Source organism: Amphiura filiformis, chromosome 10 (assembly GCF_039555335.1).
Source record: "Amphiura filiformis chromosome 10, Afil_fr2py, whole genome shotgun sequence".
NCBI classification, from domain to species: domain Eukaryota; kingdom Metazoa; phylum Echinodermata; class Ophiuroidea; order Amphilepidida; family Amphiuridae; genus Amphiura; species Amphiura filiformis.
In genome coordinates, this window is record NC_092637.1 from 26119689 (window position 1) to 26144318 (window position 24630).

The following is a 24630-nucleotide window of genomic DNA, read 5'->3' on the forward strand; positions in this document are numbered from 1 at the left end:
ACTGGTACTTTCACGCGGTACCTCTGCATTGAACCATATCATGCTGATCACTCGCACCTGTAAGTATCTTTGAAAAGAGCGGTATTGTATAAAATCTGTGATTGCAGACATACACAGGTGATGAGTGCAACCTCCTTGTAGTGCAGCACCATGTATTCAAAATTGTTTTCACCTACTGCTATGGTAGTTATTCCGATTGATTACGTAACGTCACCAGCGTATTCGCCGTAGAAGTATTGCCCTGCACTAGACGTTTGGCTGTTCCTCTGCATTATAAAAAGTTGCACTTTAATATTCTAAAAGCACGGCGCTAGCTAAAAGATGCAGATATTACTAGTAGTTGGTGGTTCTAATTATGACACATTTTGTCTTTGTTTAGGATATACAGGGATGACAATAACTGGTTCCTTAATTATTTTGCGGTTTGTATACCAGAATTGAAAAACTAGTCCCCCACTTTTATCACGTGTCTTATACAAGTTGAATAACACAAAATTAAAGTAAACTTGGAGACACATTAAAACAGTAAACCTTAATGACATACCCAATAAAACATGTGAACGTAATATTAGTGGGATCATAAAACTAACCAACTGGGCTCACGTGAGTCCAGCTGATTAGTTTTATGATTCCAATTAATATTTAATTATACCTGGATAAATAAAACCTTCAAAAACGTAAACGGAATATTAAACGACATTAATCAATAATACCATAACATGCCCTTCATTCTAAGAGATACACTTCCGAGGAAAATATATACATTCGAGTACATAAGAATTACTTAAAAACCGTTTAGAAAAACATACCTTTGTTTTATCGTGTCCTTGTAGTACATCATCTGTCATACCCAGCCTTTCTGGTCCCAGTTGCCCTCTTAAATCCATTTGCTGCTTATTGGTTGCTCGTCCCATCGGGTCATCCACTTGCTCCCTTGCCTGTAGAGCGCGTATAGTCTCAACCCGTTCCCTTGGTAATACCGGGTAGTACTCCCCCGGATCTAATCCAGGCTGGTTGACGATCCTCCCGTGTTCATAATGCTCGCGAGATTCTCTCGAAGAAGGCGATGCATATGGATATTCTTGCGCTTGTTGTTGAGTATCTAAAAATTGTCTTGATGGGGGTGGTGACATTTCTCTACGACTATCTGATGATAAACTTCTCTGTTCGGAAGTTTGGAATTCTACCGTATGTCTCGTCGATGGAGAGGCCGATCGCGCTCTGTTCCGGACGAAAATGACGTCTTCCCTTGAGGGCAGCTGTCCCAACCTCTCGTTGTTGAAACTCGCTATAGGACGTAGGAGACAGCTCTCTACCACCATACTCATCACTTCTGATAGTCCTTCGTATATTTCTTTCATCACTCATCATGTCTCTTCTACTTCGTCTTTCTTGTTTTGGTTTTACATCCTCAGTACTCCCATCTTCCAACGGTAGAATCAACCCCTGCTCATCCATTCTTATACGCCTTTCTCTTTCTACCAAATGGCCTGTTGACATGGACATTGAACTATCTCGAGTTGGCGCCGTACGTTGTCTCTCTCTACCACCACTATCAATATCTAATGACCTATACTGAACACTATTACGATCACCTAATGGAGTTTGATCTGCTCCTCCATCTAACGTATCCATACTAGTGCTAGCTTTACTCATTTGTCCACCTGCAGTATCCATTTTACGTTTAGCTTTTAATTCCTCTAATTTCCTGGCCGACTCTTCCATTTGCCTTTTCCTTCTTTCAATTTCACGTCGAAACTGTTTCTCTTGTTGTTCACGGATACGTTTCTCAATTAATTCTCCTTCTTTACCGAGTCGTTCGACGTCAGCCGCATGCTGTAATAAAGGACAATATTAAATGTCAGTAAATTTCTGTATCATGTATTATAGGGACAGTATTCAGTGAGTATGTTAACTCGTTGAACGGCTGTTGATATGTAGGATACATTACCCAATGTGTGTGTATTTCGTCTAATCACATCGCCACAGTAAAAAAACAAACAAAAAAACAAAAACAAAAAACAACAACCATGTAATGTTAAGGTGGTACCCCTGATAAATTTTGTGACTAATTTTGCATTTTTCTCAAAAATAACTACATACTGGTAACAAAAGTTATGTATATTATAGGGGCAAGGAATCCAATTACTTCACTGAAATTTCAGTGTTTCAAGACAAGTGGTTCATCATATGTTAAGAAATGAGGTAAATTTTAGCGGTACCTCTTTTCGTATCATATATAACGTACCGCTTGTTTTGACTCACTAAAATTCCAGTGTAGTAACTGGATTCCCTGTCCCTATAATATACATAACTTTTGTTACCAGTGTGTTATTGTATTTTGAGAAAATGCAAAAATAGTTACAAATTTATCAAGGGTGTAAAATACCACCTTAAGATAAAAGTCGTATAAATATACATGTTAATACACTATTGTTTACTTTCGAAATATAGATATAAAGGACTCTTAGAAATGGACCTGTTGCTTATACTTATTCTTTAAATGGAGAGATTTTTATTCTCAATAAGACAATTTATCATTTAATACATCATATATCAAATACATTGAAAATTAAAAATGTTTTAAAATTAACGCGAATTACGTCGCCATATTATTTGTATACTGTATGTACAATTCTGATAATTTTTATTCCATAATTGCAAACCCACAGCGACGACAATAAGCCAAATCGGCATTGGAAGTTTGCAATGCATTGTGGGACAGTTTTCGCAGTTTTGGGACACTTTGCCCTCTGACCAAAAAATTGGTTTTTATGTGTACAAAATATAATCTAAAATGTTTTACAAGAATGAAAACAAACCCGAAAAACATATTATTGAATAAATAAAACATTAAAGTATTTGTAATGATATTCATTATGACAATAATAAATTAATTAATAATAATTACTGCAATTTCCCCGATATGTCAGGGGTCAAAGTGTCCCAGAACTGCTCTCAAAAACCGGAAGTTACAATGGCGATTGGGCTTATACTCATTATAATTTTCATAATCGTTCAACAGTTAATGTTAATTGATCGACGTGTGATATCCAGGAATTGGCAAGACACCATTATATTGAATTTTGTCTTCACTGTGATAAATCCATAATTGTCTAACAGCTAACAGACTCTATTATACCAGCTCATTTTGTTTTTATAATCACCAATGGGATATTCCATTTAATATCCACACTCAACCTGTGGACGATTTTGGAAATATCTTTCACAGGAGGAGTATGAATTTCAAATGAAATTAACAACTCTATTTAAAATTCACCTCCCTCTGTGGAAGATTCAGGTTGAATCAGGGTGTATGAAATTCAAATGGAGCTGCTAAATGTGTTCATTCATATTGAAATACATACTCCGACTGTGAAAGATATTTCCAAAATCTTCCACAGAGGGAGTGTGGATATTAAATGGAACAACCAATGCATACATATTTACCACTTTCATAATAAAAAATCATTTTCAAATGACACTTTCGTGTTATAATTATATAATTATCGAAGTAAAATCCTGAAAGCTTGGTGTTACTACAATATTGTTTTACAGATCTGCTTCGTAAGGGCCAAATGGCCCTCACGCATCAGAAACTAAATGCAGAGTGAACATCGCAAAATAATTCCCCATACACAGTTACTATCATATAACACATGACTATTTATATAGCCTACATAAAAGATCACACACTTGAATTATGACTGACAGCTTGTGATCAATTATTGGACATTGTAAACACTCAATGATTTACATTGTAAACACTCTATGTGATCGTTTATGTATAACTAATCATGTGTTACATGATATTAACTGTGTATGGGAAATTATTTTGTGATGTTCACTCTGCATTTTGTTTCTGATGAGTGAGGGTCATTTGGCCCTTACGAAACAGATCTGTAAAACAATAATGTAGTAACACCAAGCTTCCAGGATTTTACTTCTATCCAGCTCCTTATTTATAAGTTGAGCACATTTACATTGGATGGTTTTAAATCTTCTTCTGGGCTGGAAAAACCTCATATGTGACCATCCAGCACAACTGAGCCCTGAAGTCGCCAATCATCATTTTTGAGATATTCAACCAAAATATTCTGCTTGAAATTAGCTTTAAAATGATGTATATCATGTCTATAGTACTTGACATTTAAGTAGTGAAAATCAATAAAACAGTCAATAAATCCTTTGTTTCCTATTGTTTATTGTTAAGTTCAATGGAGCATATCTCAATATTGGCACTGGCGACATCCGGGCTCAGTTGTGGTTGATGGTCACATATATACTTTGTGCCCTTGAACATGGATGAAGCAAACCATTCAATATAAAGTCTACTCCTACAAAGCTTTATCCATTTTCAAGGGCCAAAAGTAAATATGAGGTGTTTCCTGCATGGACTTTTGGCCCTTGAACATGGATAAAGCAATCTCTTCTATATAAAGTCTACACCTACAAGGCTTTATCCATGTTCAAGGCATTATGAGGTTTTTCCCGCCCAGAAGAAGATTTAAAACCATCCAATGTAAATGTGCTCAACTTATAAATAAGGAGCTGGATAGTTTTTCCCGCCCAGTGACGATATATAATTATCAAACATTTTAAACAATCTACACGATAAGTAAATCTTTGTACCTTAATTTGAAGTTATTTTAAGATGTTTCTAAGCAAAAAAACAATGTTAACATTGTTCAGAAATGATATATTTAAATTTATTCAATACTTGAGACAAACTATTATGATTTGGGTCACATTGCTAAAGCTTGATTTTAAATTGTAACCATGAGGATAAATGATTAATACTTTGAGAGGTATTTAATTGCTACTCTGTAGTACAAGCCTGAAGATATATGAATCAATGAATGAATTATATTTAAAGTATTCTAACTAGTCCAATACTGAGCTATCGGCTATGAATGGCCAGACATTACCGTTTATAATAACAGGATAAATTATAGAAAAATAACGAAATTATATCCTTCCCTTGAATTTACTTTAATAGTAAACCATTAACTGTTCCAGATCTCCGCGTGTAATTCAATTCCTCATCAGATTTAGCTACAGACATCAGTTTTTACAAATTTATTTGCTTTCCTTTAGTGGGCAGTGTCCCGGGCAGAGTACAATCCCATCATAAGTGAAGTAGAATGTAAGAGCTACCTTATGTAAAACATAATTTGTTTGCAGCACAACCTCCCTATTGTAAATTGTAGATGTACTGTACGACTCTTTCCTAGGGGTGTGATTTTCGGTAATTTTGTGCCCGGGTACCCAGCGCATTTTTCAGGCGGTAACCGGACCTAGACCTAAATGCTAGGATCCTGGTTGACCTTAAAAAAATGAATTTTGCACATTGTTTTGTGTTTTTAATCTGAAAATTGATACATAGTTTTCATGTCATACTCTATTAATGATATCAAAATGCATTCAAATTCAATGTCTTTCCTGATGGCCTCTAGCTAACCCAAGATATCAAGAGATATCACTTGTCATGTAGTTGGGGTTCTGTCATTTGTTATTGATCAAAAGTAAGTACATTTATTGAAATATCGCAAATGGCAGCTATTGCATTGTACAATGGTCTTACACTCCGCCCACGCTTTGTACTTGTCAGGAAGGTGACAAGAAACGATTGAATTTTTAAAGTAAATCTTCTTGGATTACTTTTTGATTTGTACCGATTCAAAAGAATTCCTGTCCGTATGTAAGCAATGTCTTCCCTATGATGGCGATATTTGGTTGCAAATTTAAAGCACTGTAAGTTTCATTATGATTATTTATTTAATGCTCTGCGTGCTAGCCATACGCTTCAACGGGAAAAGTTGAAGTTTTGAAATATTTTCTCAAAATATCAAGATCTATCTTAAGAACTACTGAACCAATACTAAGCTTGTTTGTACTCATTTTAATGCATTTTTATGCTGATTCCAAATATGGTCATGAAAATTTACATTTCTGAAATTTTTGCATTTTAATTTTTTTTTTGAAACATGTCGTCTGCAGTCGACACCCGCGTGAAGAGAGTTAAGTCATGATTGAGCCATTTATAAATGTTTTTAGCTATTATGCAATATGGGTGAGGCGTTTTTGCTGCCAAGGACATATTATTTAGGTTTTAAAGGATAATGCTACCGTTTTTATTTCTATTCTATTACCACAAAATAGTGCAATTTAAAGAGAAAATATCACTTTTTTTGTTGTTTATTTCAAGGTATTTCGCGTAAGAGACAGCGAGTATCGCGAAAATATTGTACGAGTAAGGCCAGAAAAAAAAATATGTTTGTTTCCTGTAGCAGGTCAAAAAAGTCAAAGGCGAAATGCGGGTGTTTTTTTTTAGATTTCTTCAAATGACCAAAAATAGCTTTTTTTTGCTGCAAATTGGACTGGGAATTTACAGTGGGTCTCTCCGACACACACACAAAAATCATTTTCTTCATATTCAAGAATATCTAAGATCCCCTTTCAACCTGCAGATTAAAAAGATATTAAAAATGTTTTCTCCATTAGTTTTTCACTACAATCGTGTGTTGTGTAATGTGTAAATGTTTAATCCAGTAGTGTTTTATAATATTTTTTTTGTGATTTTTCGTTTTTTTGGGGTTTTTTCTTTGAAAAATGAAAAAAAATTCTAATGCGCAAAATAAGCCGTCAAAAACGTAATGCGCGCTACACGAAACAAACTTGTTTTTTTTTTGCCTTAAACCTAGCGTAGAATGTGTTAGGTTTTAACAAATCACAGTGCGAGATGGGTCGTGTAGGTAATTATAGGTCTTTTGTCTTTATAAATCCGCATTATACAAGTCTTTACTCCTGTAAGTATGTAAATAACGCTTAAAATATATAGCGCCATCAATGTTCTCATTTAGTTATTAATCTTTCAAATTGTATGAATAGCCATTTAAACAGAATGATCATTAGTCCGAACAGAGTTTAAGTTAGGGTTTAGTATATTTTATGTTAGGATTAGGGCTAGGGATATGGTTAGCGATAATGTTAGGATTAGGGCTAGGGATAAGGATAGGTTCAGGATTATGGTTAAGGCAGAGATAGTGTAAGTATTATGGTTACGTTTTGGGTTAGGATAAGGTTCAGGGCTAGGGATAAGGTTAGGGCACCCATAGTGGGTAGGAGAACATGAAAACTAATATGAGATACTGTATTAGGATCACATATTAAGTATCATGTGAGAGTATACTCTTGTACTCCAGAAGACAGGATCACATATTAAATATTTGACACCATAGAATATAAAAACTAGTAATTTGATAACTTAAAATAAGATTTTTAACGGAATAAATCTAAATAATATGATTATGCAGTTTATTCCGTTAAATATTTACCCCCATAATTTCCCTCATTCTTCAGGCCCTGCCCTCTATCGGGTGCTAATTTAAAGTTTAAGCTTGATTGCTATTGTTTCTTTGTAAGCCTGCGGCGCAACCTTGAACAATATTGTCTCTTTGTAAGCCTGCGGCGCAACCTTGAACAATATTGTCCTTGAGATAACGCCCGTAGCCACCAAAAGCCAGCCCCATACCTCATTTCAATTTTTAACATACCCATATCCTGCTTTTTATATTCCATAGTGTCGCACATTTAATATGCGATCCTGTCTTCTGGAGTACAAGAGTATACTCTCACATGATACGTAATATGTGATCCTAATACAGTATCTCATATTAGTTTTCATGTTCTCCTACCCACTATGGGTGGTTAGGGTAACAGTTAGAGTTAGGATTAGGGTTAAGCCGAAACAGCCAATTTAGACAGAATGGTCCGAAAAGAGTTTAAGTTAGGGTTTAGTGCATTTTGTGTTAGGATTAGGGACACTTCAAGTATTAGAGTTATGGTTACGTTTTTGGTTATGTTTAAGGTTATGTTTAGGGCTAAGGATAAGGTTAGGGTTACGGTTAGTGTTAGGATTAGTGCAAGTGTTAGAGTTATGCGTGTTGGGTTAGGTTTAGGGTTATATGTAGGTTGTGATTAGGGCTTAGGTTATAGGTTAGGGTTAGGGTGAAGTTTAGGCTTAGGATTAATTACGGTAAGGTTTCGAGTATGTAACTATGTTATTATGTTTTCGGACTAACAATCGACCTGTAACCTAAATTTCTATGTGGACAAAACAGCGGTGATGACCAGAAATGGTTTCATATTCACCCATGGTTCAACAACCTTCTTTGAAAATGCAATCATTGTAATAACATATACCTCGTGTTCTGGCTTATGACGTTTTCGTACCTCAGTCATTCAAAGGTCATTTTATAGATGTACAAGATTACTGGGGTTAATGAACTGTGCCCTGGTCGATAGGCATGTAGCGACCCAATTACCGCCAGAATTCAAGTCCATTCTTACTTGAAACTATCCCTGAATTACAATACGTAAAAAGAATCATATACTGTGGCTGAATACTCCGTCGCTGAGCGAGGAGTGGTTGGTATTTAACCAATGAGGTAACGCGCTTTTCCCTACGCAATAAAAAGCGCACTACCACATTGGCTAGAAATCAATCACTCGCCGCTCAGCGATGGAATATAAATTCAGCGTAATTCGCATTGCATAAGTCATCCGAGAACATTCGGGATATTTAATCCACCTACTTTGTGGCTGAACATAGAATTCGATACTTTTCTAAAATTATCTTTTTTTATGTGTGTGTTTCTCCATTTACGGGATAGCTTTAGTCTTGAGGCCAGTGGAGGAAACGATACTTCAAACTTCTCAAACACTGACACGTGACTTATTAAGCTTTCCTTTACGTAGACCCTACATACATAAACCACCGATTAACTTTTAGTGAGACTGGAAAAGTAAGGAGAGAAAGAGAAACAGAGATGCAGACAGACATACAGACAAACAAACAGAGAAATATCTTTACATTCTTAACTCTCGTCTTACGAAAGAGGCAACCAACCCTCCAATAACATTTTTCTCAGTGTACTAAAACGCTTATATTTAATGCTCTGCGTGCTAGCCATAGACTTCAGCATAAACAGTCCAAGTTTTTCTCACAATATCAAGAGTAATCTTGCGAACCACTGAACCAATACTAGGCTTGTTTGTACTCATTTTAATGCATTTTTCATGTTGATTCCAAATATGGTAATGAAAATGTACAATTCTGAAAGTTTTTGTAATTATTTTTTAAACTTGCCGTCTGCATCCGCGTAGTGAGAGTTAAGCGACCAACGACTTGGGGTAATCGTAGTACCATCTATTGTGCTCAGTTTAGCGTAAATGTAATAATTTACTTAACCATCTTATCTAGGGGTAGTGTTTGATCAAACTTCGAGGACAGGGCTTGGTAAAGCCCATTGGTATTATTGTTGCCCTTATAAATTATTATAAGCGTTATTAAGTTTAAATTTGAGTGATTTCCTTTTATATTTTGTCAGAAATTGCGTTTCTGCGATTTTACGTTTCGGTCAAAAAATAAATCTGTACATCATATAACATGGATTCCAAATGGTAGAGGAGACACCAAAACATAGCTATACAATTTTACAATCTCAGTAAAGTATATGAAAAAATTATCTCGATAAAGGGTTAATCGGTTAATCCGAACTGGACCAGGACAGATTCAAGGTATTGAAACCTGTGTGCATTTGCCATAATAAGTAAATATACATTTGGAGATAGATGAATAAATAAACCCATAAATAACTCATCAAATCATCCAAGTATTACATAATCCAAATTTTAAAATTAAATAATTGCAGTACTTTTTATTTGATGACTTTGTGACAAAAAAAAAGAAAGAAAAACAGCCCCATGGAAGCGCGCTCGCAGACTATGCTCACCGAGAGGAGTTTAGACACATTTGGACAGGATATTAATATACACGTATAGGTATGAAACAAAACACCATGTACGTTCGATACGTTGAAGCCGGGTAGGTTGAATTACATATAATATATTTATTGAAAATGTTGTCTCAAGCAGTTTCTATTAAATCAAGATGGATTCAAAAGAGGACATGTTAAAGGTGCTCCAATATAACAGAAATGGTACACAGTTTAGTTTGCATTAAGCGTATTCTACATATTTCAAATTGTTTATTATCAGGTCCTTAATACGATACTATGCAAAATGAACCTGCGCTGATTATTGTTTTCTGTCTCGTTCAAAACGTTTGATCCAAACACAAGAATAACATTCCTACTTTGGAATTTTTTGAGATGTTTACTTGCCATTTCATCAGAAACTGATACTCTAATGTTTAATATTATCAGTGTCTTGACCTTAGATTTTTATGATCTGGTATACAATCTCATAGACTCCTGGAAGTATGAACCTGCCCCAAAACTGTCTTTACCGTTTTCGAGGAATCTGCGCTGCCTTCTGTCTCGTAGTATCTGTCCAAGATCTTGGTCTAATTAATAAACATATCCAGGTAACTCAATGTGGATTTGGTTTTCATTTATGTTCAATTATCTTTTTTAGAATCGGTTCAGCTCAATTGAAAAATTACATACCAGTCCCAAAATAAAATGTCAAAGATACAATATACCATCTGAAAATTTTACCCGCGAGGTTGGAATATTTGTCTTGTGTTTAGGTCTCAAAATAAAAATGTCAAAGATGACTGAATTTGAATTTTATCACAAGTAAATTAAAAATCATTTATTTGAATTAACGCAGCAATTACTGAGAAATTAAAAAAATAAGTTTATTTTCCTATTTGTCTGTTTACGCTCATTTCGTGGTAGCAGGTCACATGATGTGTTTATTAAATTGTTTTGAAATGTTTAAGCGTAATTAGTTTGGCTTATACTGGTTTAACCCCGTTTTTGCCAAATTCCGAAGATGTAATCCTTTCATCATAATTATGCGTTGACAAAAGGTATCCTTTCATATAATTATATTTATTACTTTAAAAGATATAAGACAGATAAACTACAACAAATTCCTGCCAAACGCGATGCCGCGTACGCCCTTAAGAAGTGGAGTGAAAGGCGTGATCAGGAAAAGTTTAAGAGGTAGGTTGCTGAGTCTCAAAAGGTTACATGAATTGAAAAGGGGAAACGAATTTTGGTTGGTAGATGCAAGCATTTCTCCACCGGAAGATTTTATATTACATGGGTAGATGAAACATGTAACCCGGTTGCTTTTATGAATAAATATATGACAGTCTAGCCAAGCAGCAGTATCTCTACAGAAGCCTCGGAAAGTCGTGCGACATGTATGTGTAAGCAAAAAATAAATATATTTAAAAGCAAGAATAAAAGCAAGAATTAATTCAACAACAAATAAGGTAAAAGTTAAAAATCAATCATACATGTTATAAACACAACTTCTTTTACCATAATCAATCAAACATACTTTTTTAAACATTCTCCGTTCCAACTATCACAGGAAACATTTTCTATCACCAAATCTTTAACTCAAATCTTCTTGAATGACACAGTTGCTTTTAAATTTTGCAATGATTATTTAATTGCATTATTGAACTGAACCTTTGATGATTACTATTGCCAGGCACCCACTTATGAAAACCAAAGAACTCAATTGTTCATAGAAGTAATAATTATTGTTGGCGGATTAATTTTCGCATAATCACGACAGTGAAACACCTATGTAGTCATCTCCAATAAACAAATCACTGCTTACCTGTGTATTTTGTGTAATTTTAAATGAAAGTGGAGCAATCAATAGGTATTAAACACGTAACTTTGAGCATGTATGCTACTGTACACCCGGCACAAAAAGAAACTCGTCAGTTATAGTCATCCTTGCTGTTCAACAACCTGATAATTTTGGATTATTCTGAATTATACATTTTTTAATTTGACTTTGCTTTTTCATTTGACACCCTGTTCGTGAAAATCAAGCAGGAATCGATCAAGATGTGCGCCTCCAAACCCTCAAACCCCAAAATGAAAAGTTGCAATTTTAACTATTCAATTGTGCCTGTTACATTGTGTGCTTTATTGATTGGACCGCGGTGCTTCGTGCAATGCAACGATGCGTTCCCATTGAAAATCGTTGAAATTGCAACTTTTGATTTTGAGGGTTGAGGCTTTGGAGGCGCATATCTTGGTCAATACCTGTTCGATTTTCATTAACAGGGTGTCAAATGAGAAAGCAAAGTCCAATTCACAATATGTATATTTCAGAATAATCCAAAATTATCAGGTTGTTAAATATCAACCTGGAATTATGAAAACTTTCGGGCCTCACTGCTAAATTATTAGAATAGAATTTTAAATGGCATGAATTCATCTGTGAGGTCAATTCTTGCCATTTTTGGAGAAAATCCCCAAAACGGGTTTTTTGCGCCATATTTGTTCGTGCAACTTAACAAAAAAATTGTTTGGCCATATTTTTTTTTATTATTAATTTTTAAAAACTAGTCAATACGCTTTTTCAATGGGAAATGAACTTTGCTGCTTGGATGATGTCACGATGAGGAAAATTAGCATTTTGGTGCATTTCGTATTGAAAAATTCGTGGCTCTGATATTTTTATCTAGTTTTTATATAAAAAAAAATCGGGCCAAAAACCGTTTTTTTTTGGATTTTCTCCCAAAAAAATGTTGGCAGAATTGCCCCTCGCCTTTCAGTTTTATATACGACGACTATAATTTAGGGCAGTTGATAACACCGAGTTTGTCTGTGTCCCTCTGAAAAGACTTTCCATCCAGTGTTTACGCCATTACACGTACAACGTTTAAACTCTACACCGAAGCATTTAAAAACACTGATAGACTCTAACATTATTGCGACAAACTTTCTACAAAATACACTATTTGATAGCTTACCAACTGCAATGTTTTATACTAGCTACTCGAGCTGTCAGACAAATCACGAAGACAATTCAGTTTTTCTACATCTCCGCATGACAGGCATGATCCACAATTCAGGCACATAAGCAGCCATTTTGAAATAGGCATTCGATTTTATCGTGCACTGCGCATGCATTGAAATGTTTTGGACGCACAGGCGCCATGTTGCATTCGAGATCATGCATATTCCATGATGTTAGATATGTATTTCTTTATCTAACCCTTGAAATTTTCATCATATTCATGTCTCTTCTTTTGCATTCAACGTGATGCGTTCCTATTTACTTGTCATACTTAGTTTCATTTTTTGTTGACATTAGTAATATTTGTGTATGTGAAATACGATGTTGTCTACAGTAACGCTCTGGGCGCTAAACATTATGATAATCTTCAACATAAATCCCCAAGTTTGGAGATATTTTCTTAAGATATCAAGAGCTATTTTAAGAACCACAGAACCAATACCAGACTTGTTTGTACTCATTTTAATGCAATTTTCATGCTGATTCCAAATATGGTCATGCAAATTTCCATTTCTGGCATTTTTGAATTTTTTAAACAAAATTTGAATTGTCTGCAGTCGTCACCCACGAGTATTAGACTAGTGTTTACTGAAATGGAGAGTAAGATATCAACTTGTATTTATCATTATTTTTAAGTAACAACAGTTTATGTTTTTAGGCGCCTTAGTGCTATATCACGTTGTTTAATTATTTTGGTCTATTTCAAATTACTGAAAACTCTCTGGGAAAAGCTGCAAGAATGACATTATCAAAGCAAAGATAGACACAAATCAACTGAATCAACCGTAATTTGGGGCTCGTACATTAGACGCATCAACATCTCAGTACGCGTGCATTATTTTGTACACTTTCACTCCCAACAAGTGATACGCGTTTATTAACCTATAAATATTACATTATTGTCCCTCCCAATAAATTCAATTTCTATTATCAAGAATAATTCGTAAACATGCTAGTGCATTTTAAAAGTTGCATGTTAAAATTTAATTTACATTTTCAAGATTCATGCATAAAAATGCTAGTGCATTTCAAGAGTTGGGTGTAAAAATGTAGTATGAGATATCACTTGTTGCTCGAGAAATTGTACGACATAATACACTTGTACTGAGACGCATCAACATCTCAGTACGCGTGCATTATTTTGTACACTTTCACTCCCAAAAAGTGATACGCGTTTATTAACCTATAATTTTTCACATTTTGATTATAACAGTCCCACTAATAAATTCTTAATTTATATGTATTGGAAGAATATTCTTTAAAATGCTAGTGCATTTTTTTTTCCAAAAGTTTTTTTGGTGTTTGGAAAAAAAAATTCTAATTTCACATTATCGATCGTCGGCTTTTCATATACACTAAAAATGATATCATTTATAAAGTTTATGTAAAAATGTAGTATCAGAAATATCAATTCGCTTGAGAAAATTGTATTTCATTGACATAATATAAATTATTTGTACTGAGACGCATCAATCTCAGTACGCGTGCATTATTTTGTACACTTTCACTCCCAAAAAGTGATACGCGTTTATTAACCTATAAACATTACATTATTGTCCCTGCAATTTCAATTTATATTATCAAGAATAATTTTAAAAATGCAAGTGCATATTAAAATCCCGCTTGTGTATATTGAAATTTAATTTACATTATCGAGATTCAAGCATAAAAATGATAGTGCATTTCAAGAGTTGCATGTAAAAATATATTATTTGATTTAACAAATGCAACCAGTTACTTTCCTTTTCTGTGGGAGCAGAAATATAATAGTGTGTCTCGTCTCAAGTTGAGAGTAATGCCATGTTGGAATTTGCAGTGGCAGATTCAAATCGTGCATAATGATCTAATCCCGCTGTGTGTATACACACGAATAAAAGAACGATTTGTTAGCCTGAATAGGTTAGCACACGTGATTCGAAACTGCCACTGCAAAATCCAACATGGTCTTACTGTCAACTTGAGACCATCTGGCAAAGTCATATAAAAATAGAGTGTATTTCAATTCCAATAATCAGCCGTTGTTTATATTAATTATTATTTAGAACTTAAGGGATCGGATAGCGACGTTGCACAATATTTTTTGTGGGACTTGAGAGCACATCAGACACACAAAATTGCATTCCAAATACGAGGAATGTCCTTCTGATATCAAATAATTTCGATTTTGTGGACGATGTTATGTATATCTTCAATACGAAAGGTCCAGGTCGACTTTTCCTTCCAGCTACATATACTTTTAGTACATATCAAGTTTACTTGGAGGGCTGGTCAAAATGTCAAAAATATCCATTTTTAATAATTTGCCATAATATTTTGTATTGTATTGCGATTATTTTAAATCTTAAATTATTTGATATCAGACGGACATTACTCGTAATCGTATACAGAATGCAATTTGGTGAGTCCGATGTGCAGCAATTTGACACCAAAATATTTATCTGCATATAATGCGTTCTTACTTGTGAATAGTAGAATTTCCCTATAGTCTGTATGCTGGAGGCAGTGATTTAGATATTGGGTTTTCTTTTCGTATCTCTAAACGTAATGATAATATTTATATAAAAGTATATATTTTCAGAAAGGAAATGACATAAGGAATCCATCTAGGAAAACAGAAATTAGCAGTTTGTTTAAAAAATCACACAATTGAATGTACTTTACTGCCTCTTGGAATATACGGACTATAATAGCTATGTTCTTTGGTGTAATATGTTATTATGGCTACTTGTCTCGATGTTAATGTTTGTGTTCTTTAACATCGAAGCTCATTATTAAACATCAATGCAATTAACCCTATGTGCGCAAACATCTTAATTTTACAAGTCTCATCTGGCTTTGTCCAAGTTATATTTTATCTTTCCCGCTATAAATATTTTCTGAAATTCAGTCCATCAGAATTCTTCTCAGAGTCTGGTATTTTGAGAGCTTTACCTTAATATATGTTCTATAATTAAACATGATAAATTGCATTGTTTCTTATTAATCTGTTTATTTACATTAATATTAAATCAGCGATTGAACGTGACTGCTTTAACCCACCATACCATGTCTCACTTGAAATTGTATTTTACCTACTTTGAAACTCAGTCCATAGAAATTCTCGACAGATTATTTGCTGAGCACGTTTATCATATCACTATGGACCACAATGGCCTCATCCCAGTGGCGTAGTTCAATAACCTCAATTAAACAATCATAGTGGAAAATTTGACCTTAAGTTGCAGAGTATGAGTTTTTGTACCCAAATTTTCAAAGGTCATTCAATGAATGTATAAATGTATTTGGGGTTAATGAATTGTGCTCTGATAGATGAGCATGTTGTGGATCCTAGTGTTATGATCATTTCCTCACTCCCTGCCATTCAGCGCACATAAATGATAAACTTAAATGAATGTACACGTACTCTGGTGATGTGTTCTTTATAATGAACTCGTGACTATTGCTACATAAATTAACCTTTCGACGCACCTTAAAATAACACGTTCCTTGATATCTTTATATTGTCTAATTCGAGAGGTTGACCTCCCCTGGCAGTACTTTTATAGATTTGTTTTATTACTGTCTGATCCGATGCAACCAAAACAGCGAAAATGTTAGAGCAGTAATCAAATCTTATTTATATCACTAGGATCCACAACATGTTCATCTATCAGGGCACGGTTCTTTAACCCCAATACATTTGTACATTCATTGAATGACCTTAGAAAATGTGGGTACAAAAACTCATACTCTGCAACTTGCGGTCAAATTTTGCACTAGGAGTGTTTGAGGTTATGGAACTATGTCAGTGAAATGAGGCCATTGTGGTCCACAGTGTATGGATGGATATCGTGTCATCTTTACTTCCTTTATTTGGCGAATAGTTTTTAAATAAAATGTGATTCAAGACCAATCAAATAAAGCAAATAGCAATTTCCTTATTTGGATGAGAGTAAATAAGCACATTAAATAACATGTGGTCCATGTGCAGGAAAAATTCATAATATACACTGTCACTAGGATCCACAACATGCTCATCTATCAGGGCACAATTCATTAACCCCAATTACATTTATACATTCATTGAATGACCTTGAAAATGTGGGTACAAAAACTCATACTCTGCAACTTAAGGTCAAATTTTCCACTATGATTGTTTAATTGAGGTTATTGAACTACACCATTAGGATGAGGCCATTGTGGTCCATATTGTGTGATTCACCATCAGATTATCGTTAGAATGGTATCCAATAGATGTCAACAAGATTCTGTTATATTTCCGTCATTCTCATCATCATGCACCACTCCACGGTATAACGTAACACGACTCGTATAAAACACACCCGGGAAAACACATACGAAGCATAGACTATATCGTATTTCCAATCTTATTAATTAGTTGAAATAAATTATAATTCTTTGCAACTGGACTTACTGTTTTAGCTGGCTACATTATCACGTCATCAGACCTAGTGATCTTGGATTTTGGGTTGGTCAATAATACAGAGACAGTCCAAGATCACTAGGCCTGATGATGTATCATGGATATGACGTGATACTGTAGCGAGCTAAAACAGTAAGTCAATTTGCAAAGAATTATACTTTATTCCAACTATTTATGTACCTGCAATCCCGCGCGAAAAGCTTGGGACAGTTTGTTGATCTCACTCCCCTTATTCAATTAATATCATAAATATGACCATATCTCCTAAACGCGTTGTTCGATTTTGATCATTCTTTCAGCTATGAATAGATTAATCCTTTTATTTTTAATATAGAGATATATGCAAATTCACGTTATCAATATTAGGACAGTTTGTTTATTTCACGCATCCCCGCTGTTGAGTGTTGAAAAATAGTGGAAAGTGTAAGTGGTTGAGCTCAATCTGTGCTCCAACATTGTTTCGGGGGGGATGGAGGGGAGAGGAGTAAACAAATTCATAACATGACCTATGAAACCTATCATGTATTTTCAGCGTCATGTTCAATTCACAGGAATTTGATCTTTCAAACATCACCAACGATTTTCGCACAAGATTGTGGACGATTGACAACATTATAAACAAATCATATTAATTGTTATCAACGTAAAAGTAACCTTGCAATTAACCCTGTGTATAGGGTCCTACCCATATATGTGACCTGCTACCACGAAATGACCGTAAAGTCGCATGTTGGTAGTTTTGTGAGATTTTGACAGTTGAGATGATGTTCTTTGTTTGCCGCGCACCTGTCGGCGCCAGTAGTATGCCCGTGAAAGGCCCATTGTGCTCCCATTCACCAAGGACATACAGTCATACCAGTGGCTTGAACAGAGGTACGTGTTAAACAAAATTTGAAACTTGAAACCCAACTGTCAAAATGTTCAAAGGGCCTTGCTTAGTTCTCAAATGGTAGCAGGTCTAAAAAAGGTCAATTTCAAAAAAGTAACATTTTATGTAAATTATTTAAAAACATAATAAAACTCTTAGTTTCCTTTATTTATGCAAAACTGCAAGAATAGCATCTTCAGCCAACACAAATAAAACGACATGCAAATACTAAATCTACAACAACTACAAATTGTTTTGGGCATAATAACCACGCCTTCTCATGCTCCCCATGCATTTGTATAAAGTGGTGTCACGTGAATAGTGTTCCTCTTACTGGGTCAATTTCAGTGGCGCACATAGGGTTTTGTCGGAGGGGGTAGTCTGTGTTGAAGGGCCTGCTTAGTTCTCAAACAGCTTCAAAAAAGGTCACACGTTTCAAAAATACAATATCGCATGATTTTTAACTAAGTTAGTTCGCCCTTTATAAAGATGCAAAATTTACAATATAATAGCTACTACAACTACAGGTAGAGGCGAGGGCCTTAACGTTTTTAAACTCAAAAGTTTTACCAGGGAACAGTCACCCCCCTGCCCCGGGAGCTACGACACTAGTCACTGCCATAACCCCATACATAGGGTAATGTACCGGTGCTCGTCAATTGCAAACCACGTGGCACCTCTGAACTTGTGCTTATTGGGAATACATGGAAACGCAATACAAACGTAGTTTTGAAAGTTTTTTAGAATATTTGGAAACAGAATTGTGACCTGTAAACCAAATGTCACTGACATAATAATTGGCAATGTTTGCTGGTTTTAAATTGGCTAACGGACTTTGTCAAAAATTATATGATAATATGGTATCATGTATTGCATCATATCATAACATTGCGTGCTGACCATAGGCGTCAACTGAAAAGTCCAAGTTTTGAAGTATTTTCTCAAAATATCAAGACTATACTCATTTTAGTGCATTTTTCATGCGGATTCCAAATATGTGATGCGATCAAGCAAAATCAGTCGGAACTCGGAAATATTAGACTTTCCGTTTCTTATAGGATAGTAAAAAGCATTTACAAAGCTGGATTTTGCAGAAAACCCCATTGCAATTGAACAACCAGTTCCAAAGATATGAGCATTATTAAAGAGTTTCAAAAACAAGAGGAAAGAAAAGAAAATATGTTGTTTGTTTATATCTCAAAATCATTATTTCCGAGTTCCGACTGATTTTGCTTGATCGCATCACATATAATGTAACATGCTATAATATTAAAACAAAAAGTAAAAGTATATTTCTGCATATTACAGTGAAATAAATATTGTCATACTACTGAGTTGATTCGCCAAGGGTTTCCAAACAAAATAACATAAACACAAATAATTTTATGAATTTCCTTTAATGCTATCAACAGTGGCAAGCTTGCTTGAGCAACTGTTATTGTCAGTGAAAAATCAGTGAACATTGTTTAATATTTCCTCATTTCAGTTCCAAATAATCACAATCAACTTTTAAAACAACGATTTTACCATCTTCGTTCAAAAGGTCAACTTACCGCACCATTACCGTTGTCCTTCCGCCTCCGCCTTCCATTACCCGAGATTTGAATAATGTCTGACCTCTGACCTCTCAACCCGGCAGCATCCAGTAACACTCTCTGGCCGTTCATCTCTAGTCGTAGTCTTTGAGCAACCTCGGCCTCGATATCAACGTCCTCCTTAATAGGTGAAAACATAGGAGGCTGGGAGTCAGTAGCGCTTTTAGGACGATTGGATTTCCGTTTTTGAGGAGAAGTAGAAGCTTGGGCGGTATGCGTTATTTGTAAGCTTTGTAAGCGCGGTGTGGAGGGAGATACAGCTTGAATGATTGATGCAGATTGAGGCTCTTTAGACTGTACCTTTATTGGCACTGTCTGTGCCCTGCTGCTGCTGCTGGTACTGGTTGTGGCGGTAGTACTAGGTCCCCCGTCTCCAGCTCCCCTTCTGCTTCGATGCACAACATCACCACCTAGGCTGGTCAGAGCAGAGGAGTCCAGCTCGGCTTTCTTGTCGGCTGTTACCTGACGGAGTTCTTCCTTCAACTTCTGACGGACTGAACGTAGTCGATAATCTGGGAGTTCTAGAGGTGTTCGTGAGAATTGATTCTCACTAGTCCTGCTGTGTGACGAAGCCGTGCTGCCGTCGGAGTCATAGTCTCCATACCGTGCACGCACTTGGCGTTCAATTTCATTACGATCATAAGCGCGATAGTCTTTTCCAGTCGTTTCAGAAATTTGTTTTTCTATTTCACGAATGATATCTTCCTCTGATTTGGATAAGTAAACTTTACGAGGAGGTGAATGCGAATCTAAACCATACTTTGATGTGGTGGATCGGAAGGGATCATCAGTTCCATAACTAGAACTTTCAGTAGGAAGCGAATGCATAGAAAGACTCGTGGCTCCTAATCCAAGTCCATATCCTAAACGCGAAAACTCATGAGTATCATAGTCCAGTCCAGTCTGACTTAGATCAGAATCAGATAATGATCCCTCATTGAAAAAACGTCCACGACCACCCATCATCGTATACCGATGATCATGTCGTCCTCGTATTCTCGCGCTAGCACGTTCAGATCTTAACCGATCACTCTCATCTTGAAGCTTCCTCAGTTCTTCTTCATAACGTAATAATTGCAATTCAGCAGCTTTCTTAGTCAATAATTCGCGTACTTTTTGCATCTCAAGCTTTTTAGCAGGATCGATTGCCTCTAGATCTCTTTCATCATACGTCCCTCGCGTAGCAGTCACGGGCAGGACTCCGGCAGGTACGGACGGCAGGCGTCGCTTCACTTTTCGTGATGATGAACTCGAAGGCGTCCCACCGTCACTATCAGCGCTGTCGACATCACTTGATGAGGCCTGGATAAAGGTAGAAATAGCCACATAATGTAAGGATAAAATAATTACATGTAAGCATCCACGTCAAATTTTGACCAAGTGGAGATTTATGACTATAAGATAATGCACGGAGTACATCGTATGGCTGCATTAGATTGCTAGCACTCGCGCATCACTGTTACATAGTTGCATCTTGATCCGGCACTCTGTATCTTATAAACAAGTAGATGAACACCCCGCGTGGTTTCAATAATATCACTACAGAGAGAAAAAAAATAATCAACCACTAACTCCCAAATGATGATAATGTAAACATGTCAGTCGTTTAGGTAGTGAGTCGACTACAGACGCAGGGATAATTTAGCATAGATGGATCGACACATAGCATGGTAAATATGTGGTACCTATATAAAGAAAGGTCATCCATCTTCTCGAGCTAGAGCTCTTGTAATTTGATGTGCCTTTGTAAAATACTGATAAGATGGTGCCTTCTTTGAGGTAGAGTCAAAGACAGCTTGCATGACATATTAGATATCATCTAGGGACACGCAGATTACGCCATTTTGTTCATTTTAACATGTTTTGGTAATGTATAAATAACGCATCTTTGATACCTTTGAAAATTAAAGAGATATAGTATGACTATAAAACATCTATGAATCAGAAATTTACAACTTAGTTTGACACGCAAATGTATGCACCTGCAATTATTATTACCATAATCTAGTAGCATGTGCTGACACGAGCAGACTTAAGATGGGGACTTAAGATAAGGTGAATCCCGTTTTTTAAATTATTCACGCACTCTGTCTACCCCTTTGACATTAGCTGTAGGGCGATGACATCAACTGAGAGGCAGTTGTAAGGGTGTAGAGTGCCTTCTTATTTGGCCACAAAAAGCGACATCTAATATGTTTTTGTTTTACCGCTTATATGCAAATATGAAAGTTATTTTAGCAAGATATGAGTTGAGATAATATTGTACAATAACTGTTTTAAAAATTTCAATAATTAACCTTTAACGTGTAAGATATAATATTGACATTGTTTTTGCTAGTTCACATATGAGAGATGTTAGAATATTGTATGTTATATAAGCTTATATAAATCTTACTAGCAACATGAAACATGTGAAATACGTAGTGTAAGTTTAAATATACCCACTGACAGTAGTTTTAATGGGTTATTCTAGTTGAAATCCATACACCCCCTGAGAAACACATGACCTTAATCTCCCAGAGAGGGAGTGTAGAATTCAAATAAAATCATCTCAGGCAACCCCATTTGAAATTCACACTCCCTGTTTTGGAGATTAAGGTAATGTCTTCCATAAGGGGTGTATATATTTCAACTGGAATACCCACATAAATAGCAGGTGAAACCGTGCCGAGCGTACATCGTTACTTCCGTAGTGTCCCAATGGTGGATCGGTGACATTGTTTAAGAATGACGTGAGTAATTCAGTTGCATTTGGCATCATTGAACTGTCATAAATGGTTAGATGACAGCTCTGACTGAGATATTTTATACATGCATCATACATAAAACAATACTTATAACAAAATATTTCATTATTAAATACATACATATTTCATAGGTATATAACATGCAAACTAGAAGGGATAAGACTGGTATTAGTGCACAAGTGTGGTGTAGCTTTGTCTTTTGAGTATCTGGACATTATGCAGAATCTTTACTCGAATCTCTACACGTTAAAAGCGCATTACATTATCTTTTCCCTACGGATATTGGTGTTAACATCAGCAAAAGGTGAATAATAATGAGATGTCTAACACAATTTACACATAATGGCGCTTTTTAAAGCAAGGTAAAGTGGGTACTGGGTAGATCAAGTATACTATAGGTAGTGTTAGTAATATGCACATACATGTAAAGGGGTATTGGGTATATCTAATAATAGGTAGACTAGTGATACTATGCATACACATCTATATATCTATATTAATATATACGAGTTAGTGTGGTGTAGATTAAAGACACATTACTACACATGAAAGCAACTCGCTTGCATGCAATAGCTCGCTAAAACATAGCACATATTGATGAACATTATTTTGTACAATATACACATTAGAGTTAACGGAAAACAGGTTGGTGTTCGAGACTAATGTATGCTACCTACTACTAGTAGTATGTGAAACATAATGAGAACAATACGAAACGCAACACCACATGAATGCTTGTCATAATTCCAGTTGTGACATAAATTACAGGTTGTTGTTCAAATATGGCGCATGACGACGCAATATTATTGATTAACGATTCGTGATTGGTTGAGTTTCAACACAGCACTCTCTTTCTCTCTAAATAGCAATTTGCATGCGATAAGGAATTATGACAAACAGTACACATATTTTGAATAAAAAGCACTCACTCTAGTAAGCGAGCTATCACGTTGTGCCTTGGTCAGCATGGCAGATGGTATTCTATAGTGCAAAGAGTCTGCTTCAGATGTGGTCGTCGTTCCTCTAGAGGCGGGTGATGACGTCACAGATGAGCTGCTATGTTCACGATACCGATGCTGGTGTCGAAGAGGCGTCGACGTCAAAGAGGAACTTCGCTCTGGCGTCGATGCACCGCTTGATGACGCACGGGACGACAGTGGCATTGTGGTGCCCCATTCGCTAGTATCACCTTCGCTAAGTAAACTATGGCTTCTTATTCGTGCAGACTCAGTGTCTGTTGAAGCTACGGATGACGCTGGTGAATATTCAGGACTCGTTCCGACCGCTATACTAGATGTTCTAGGTGCGTGTAGAGCATGTGTCGGAGATACAGGTGACATTGAAGGACTTTCAAATGTGGTATCAACAGCAGCATCTATGAGAATCTTTGTTCTTGTCGTAGAAGTAGTACGTTGTTGATGATGTTCTCTTTCGTCATCGGAGATTGACGTTTGAGAAGCAGCTGAAGTAGTGGAACCAAACTGAGTACTTGCAACATGCTGTGTTCTAACGGGATGAGCCAGGGCGTGACCGTGGGTATGCGCATGGTCATAACGGAAAGACCGGTGTTCGACAGGACTGTCGGTGCTAGTACCGGCATCAGTGCTAGCAACTTTGGTAGTAATGTGATGTATATCATGATGATGTCGTGGAGGGAATTCAAACGCGGAGTGCCCTCCTCTAGACTTTGGAGACATCCGTGACGCAATGTCTTTTCTATGAGCAAATTCATCAAAACTTGATCCCATTTGAGTTAACACATGTTTATAGTCCTTATTAGTAGGTGATACACCCGTACTAGACGTTGATTCCGAAACCGTATAATCGGAAATTTCACGCGGGAACGTCTCTTCACGGAAATGTTTATGTGAGCCGAAATGCTTAGGCGTGATTGGTGGCGAACACTTATGATGACGTAATGTAATTGGGCTTCCTGTAGGAGGAGAAAATTCCCCTAACCTACGTATCGGACTAGCTACTCGTGGCTTCTCAAATGCAAGTAGATCATGGTCTGGTGATCGCGGGGAATCAAGAACACTATCGCCATCGGAGTCTATACTTGCAGAATGACTCTGCACGTCGGAACCGGTTAGTGCAAGAGGTGGTGGTTTGGATTTAACAGTCTGTTCTGTATTTTTCTTTACCACGGGTTCCTCTTTCACCTGTTTTGTTATAATGATAACCTTTGGCTCT

At 36.1% G+C, this 24630-nt stretch overlaps 1 protein-coding gene across 1 annotated transcript in view; it reads right to left on the reverse strand.

Moving 5' to 3' along the window:
• Positions 1 to 1143: 1143 nt before the first annotated feature.
• Positions 1144 to 24630, reverse strand: part of LOC140161768 (uncharacterized) — a 113530-nt gene continuing 90043 nt past the window's right edge. The window contains 3 exon segments of the mRNA XM_072185066.1: positions 1144 to 1836; positions 19649 to 20992; positions 23367 to 24629. Coding sequence (XP_072041167.1) covers positions 1144 to 1836; positions 19649 to 20992; positions 23367 to 24629 — 3300 coding nt within the window.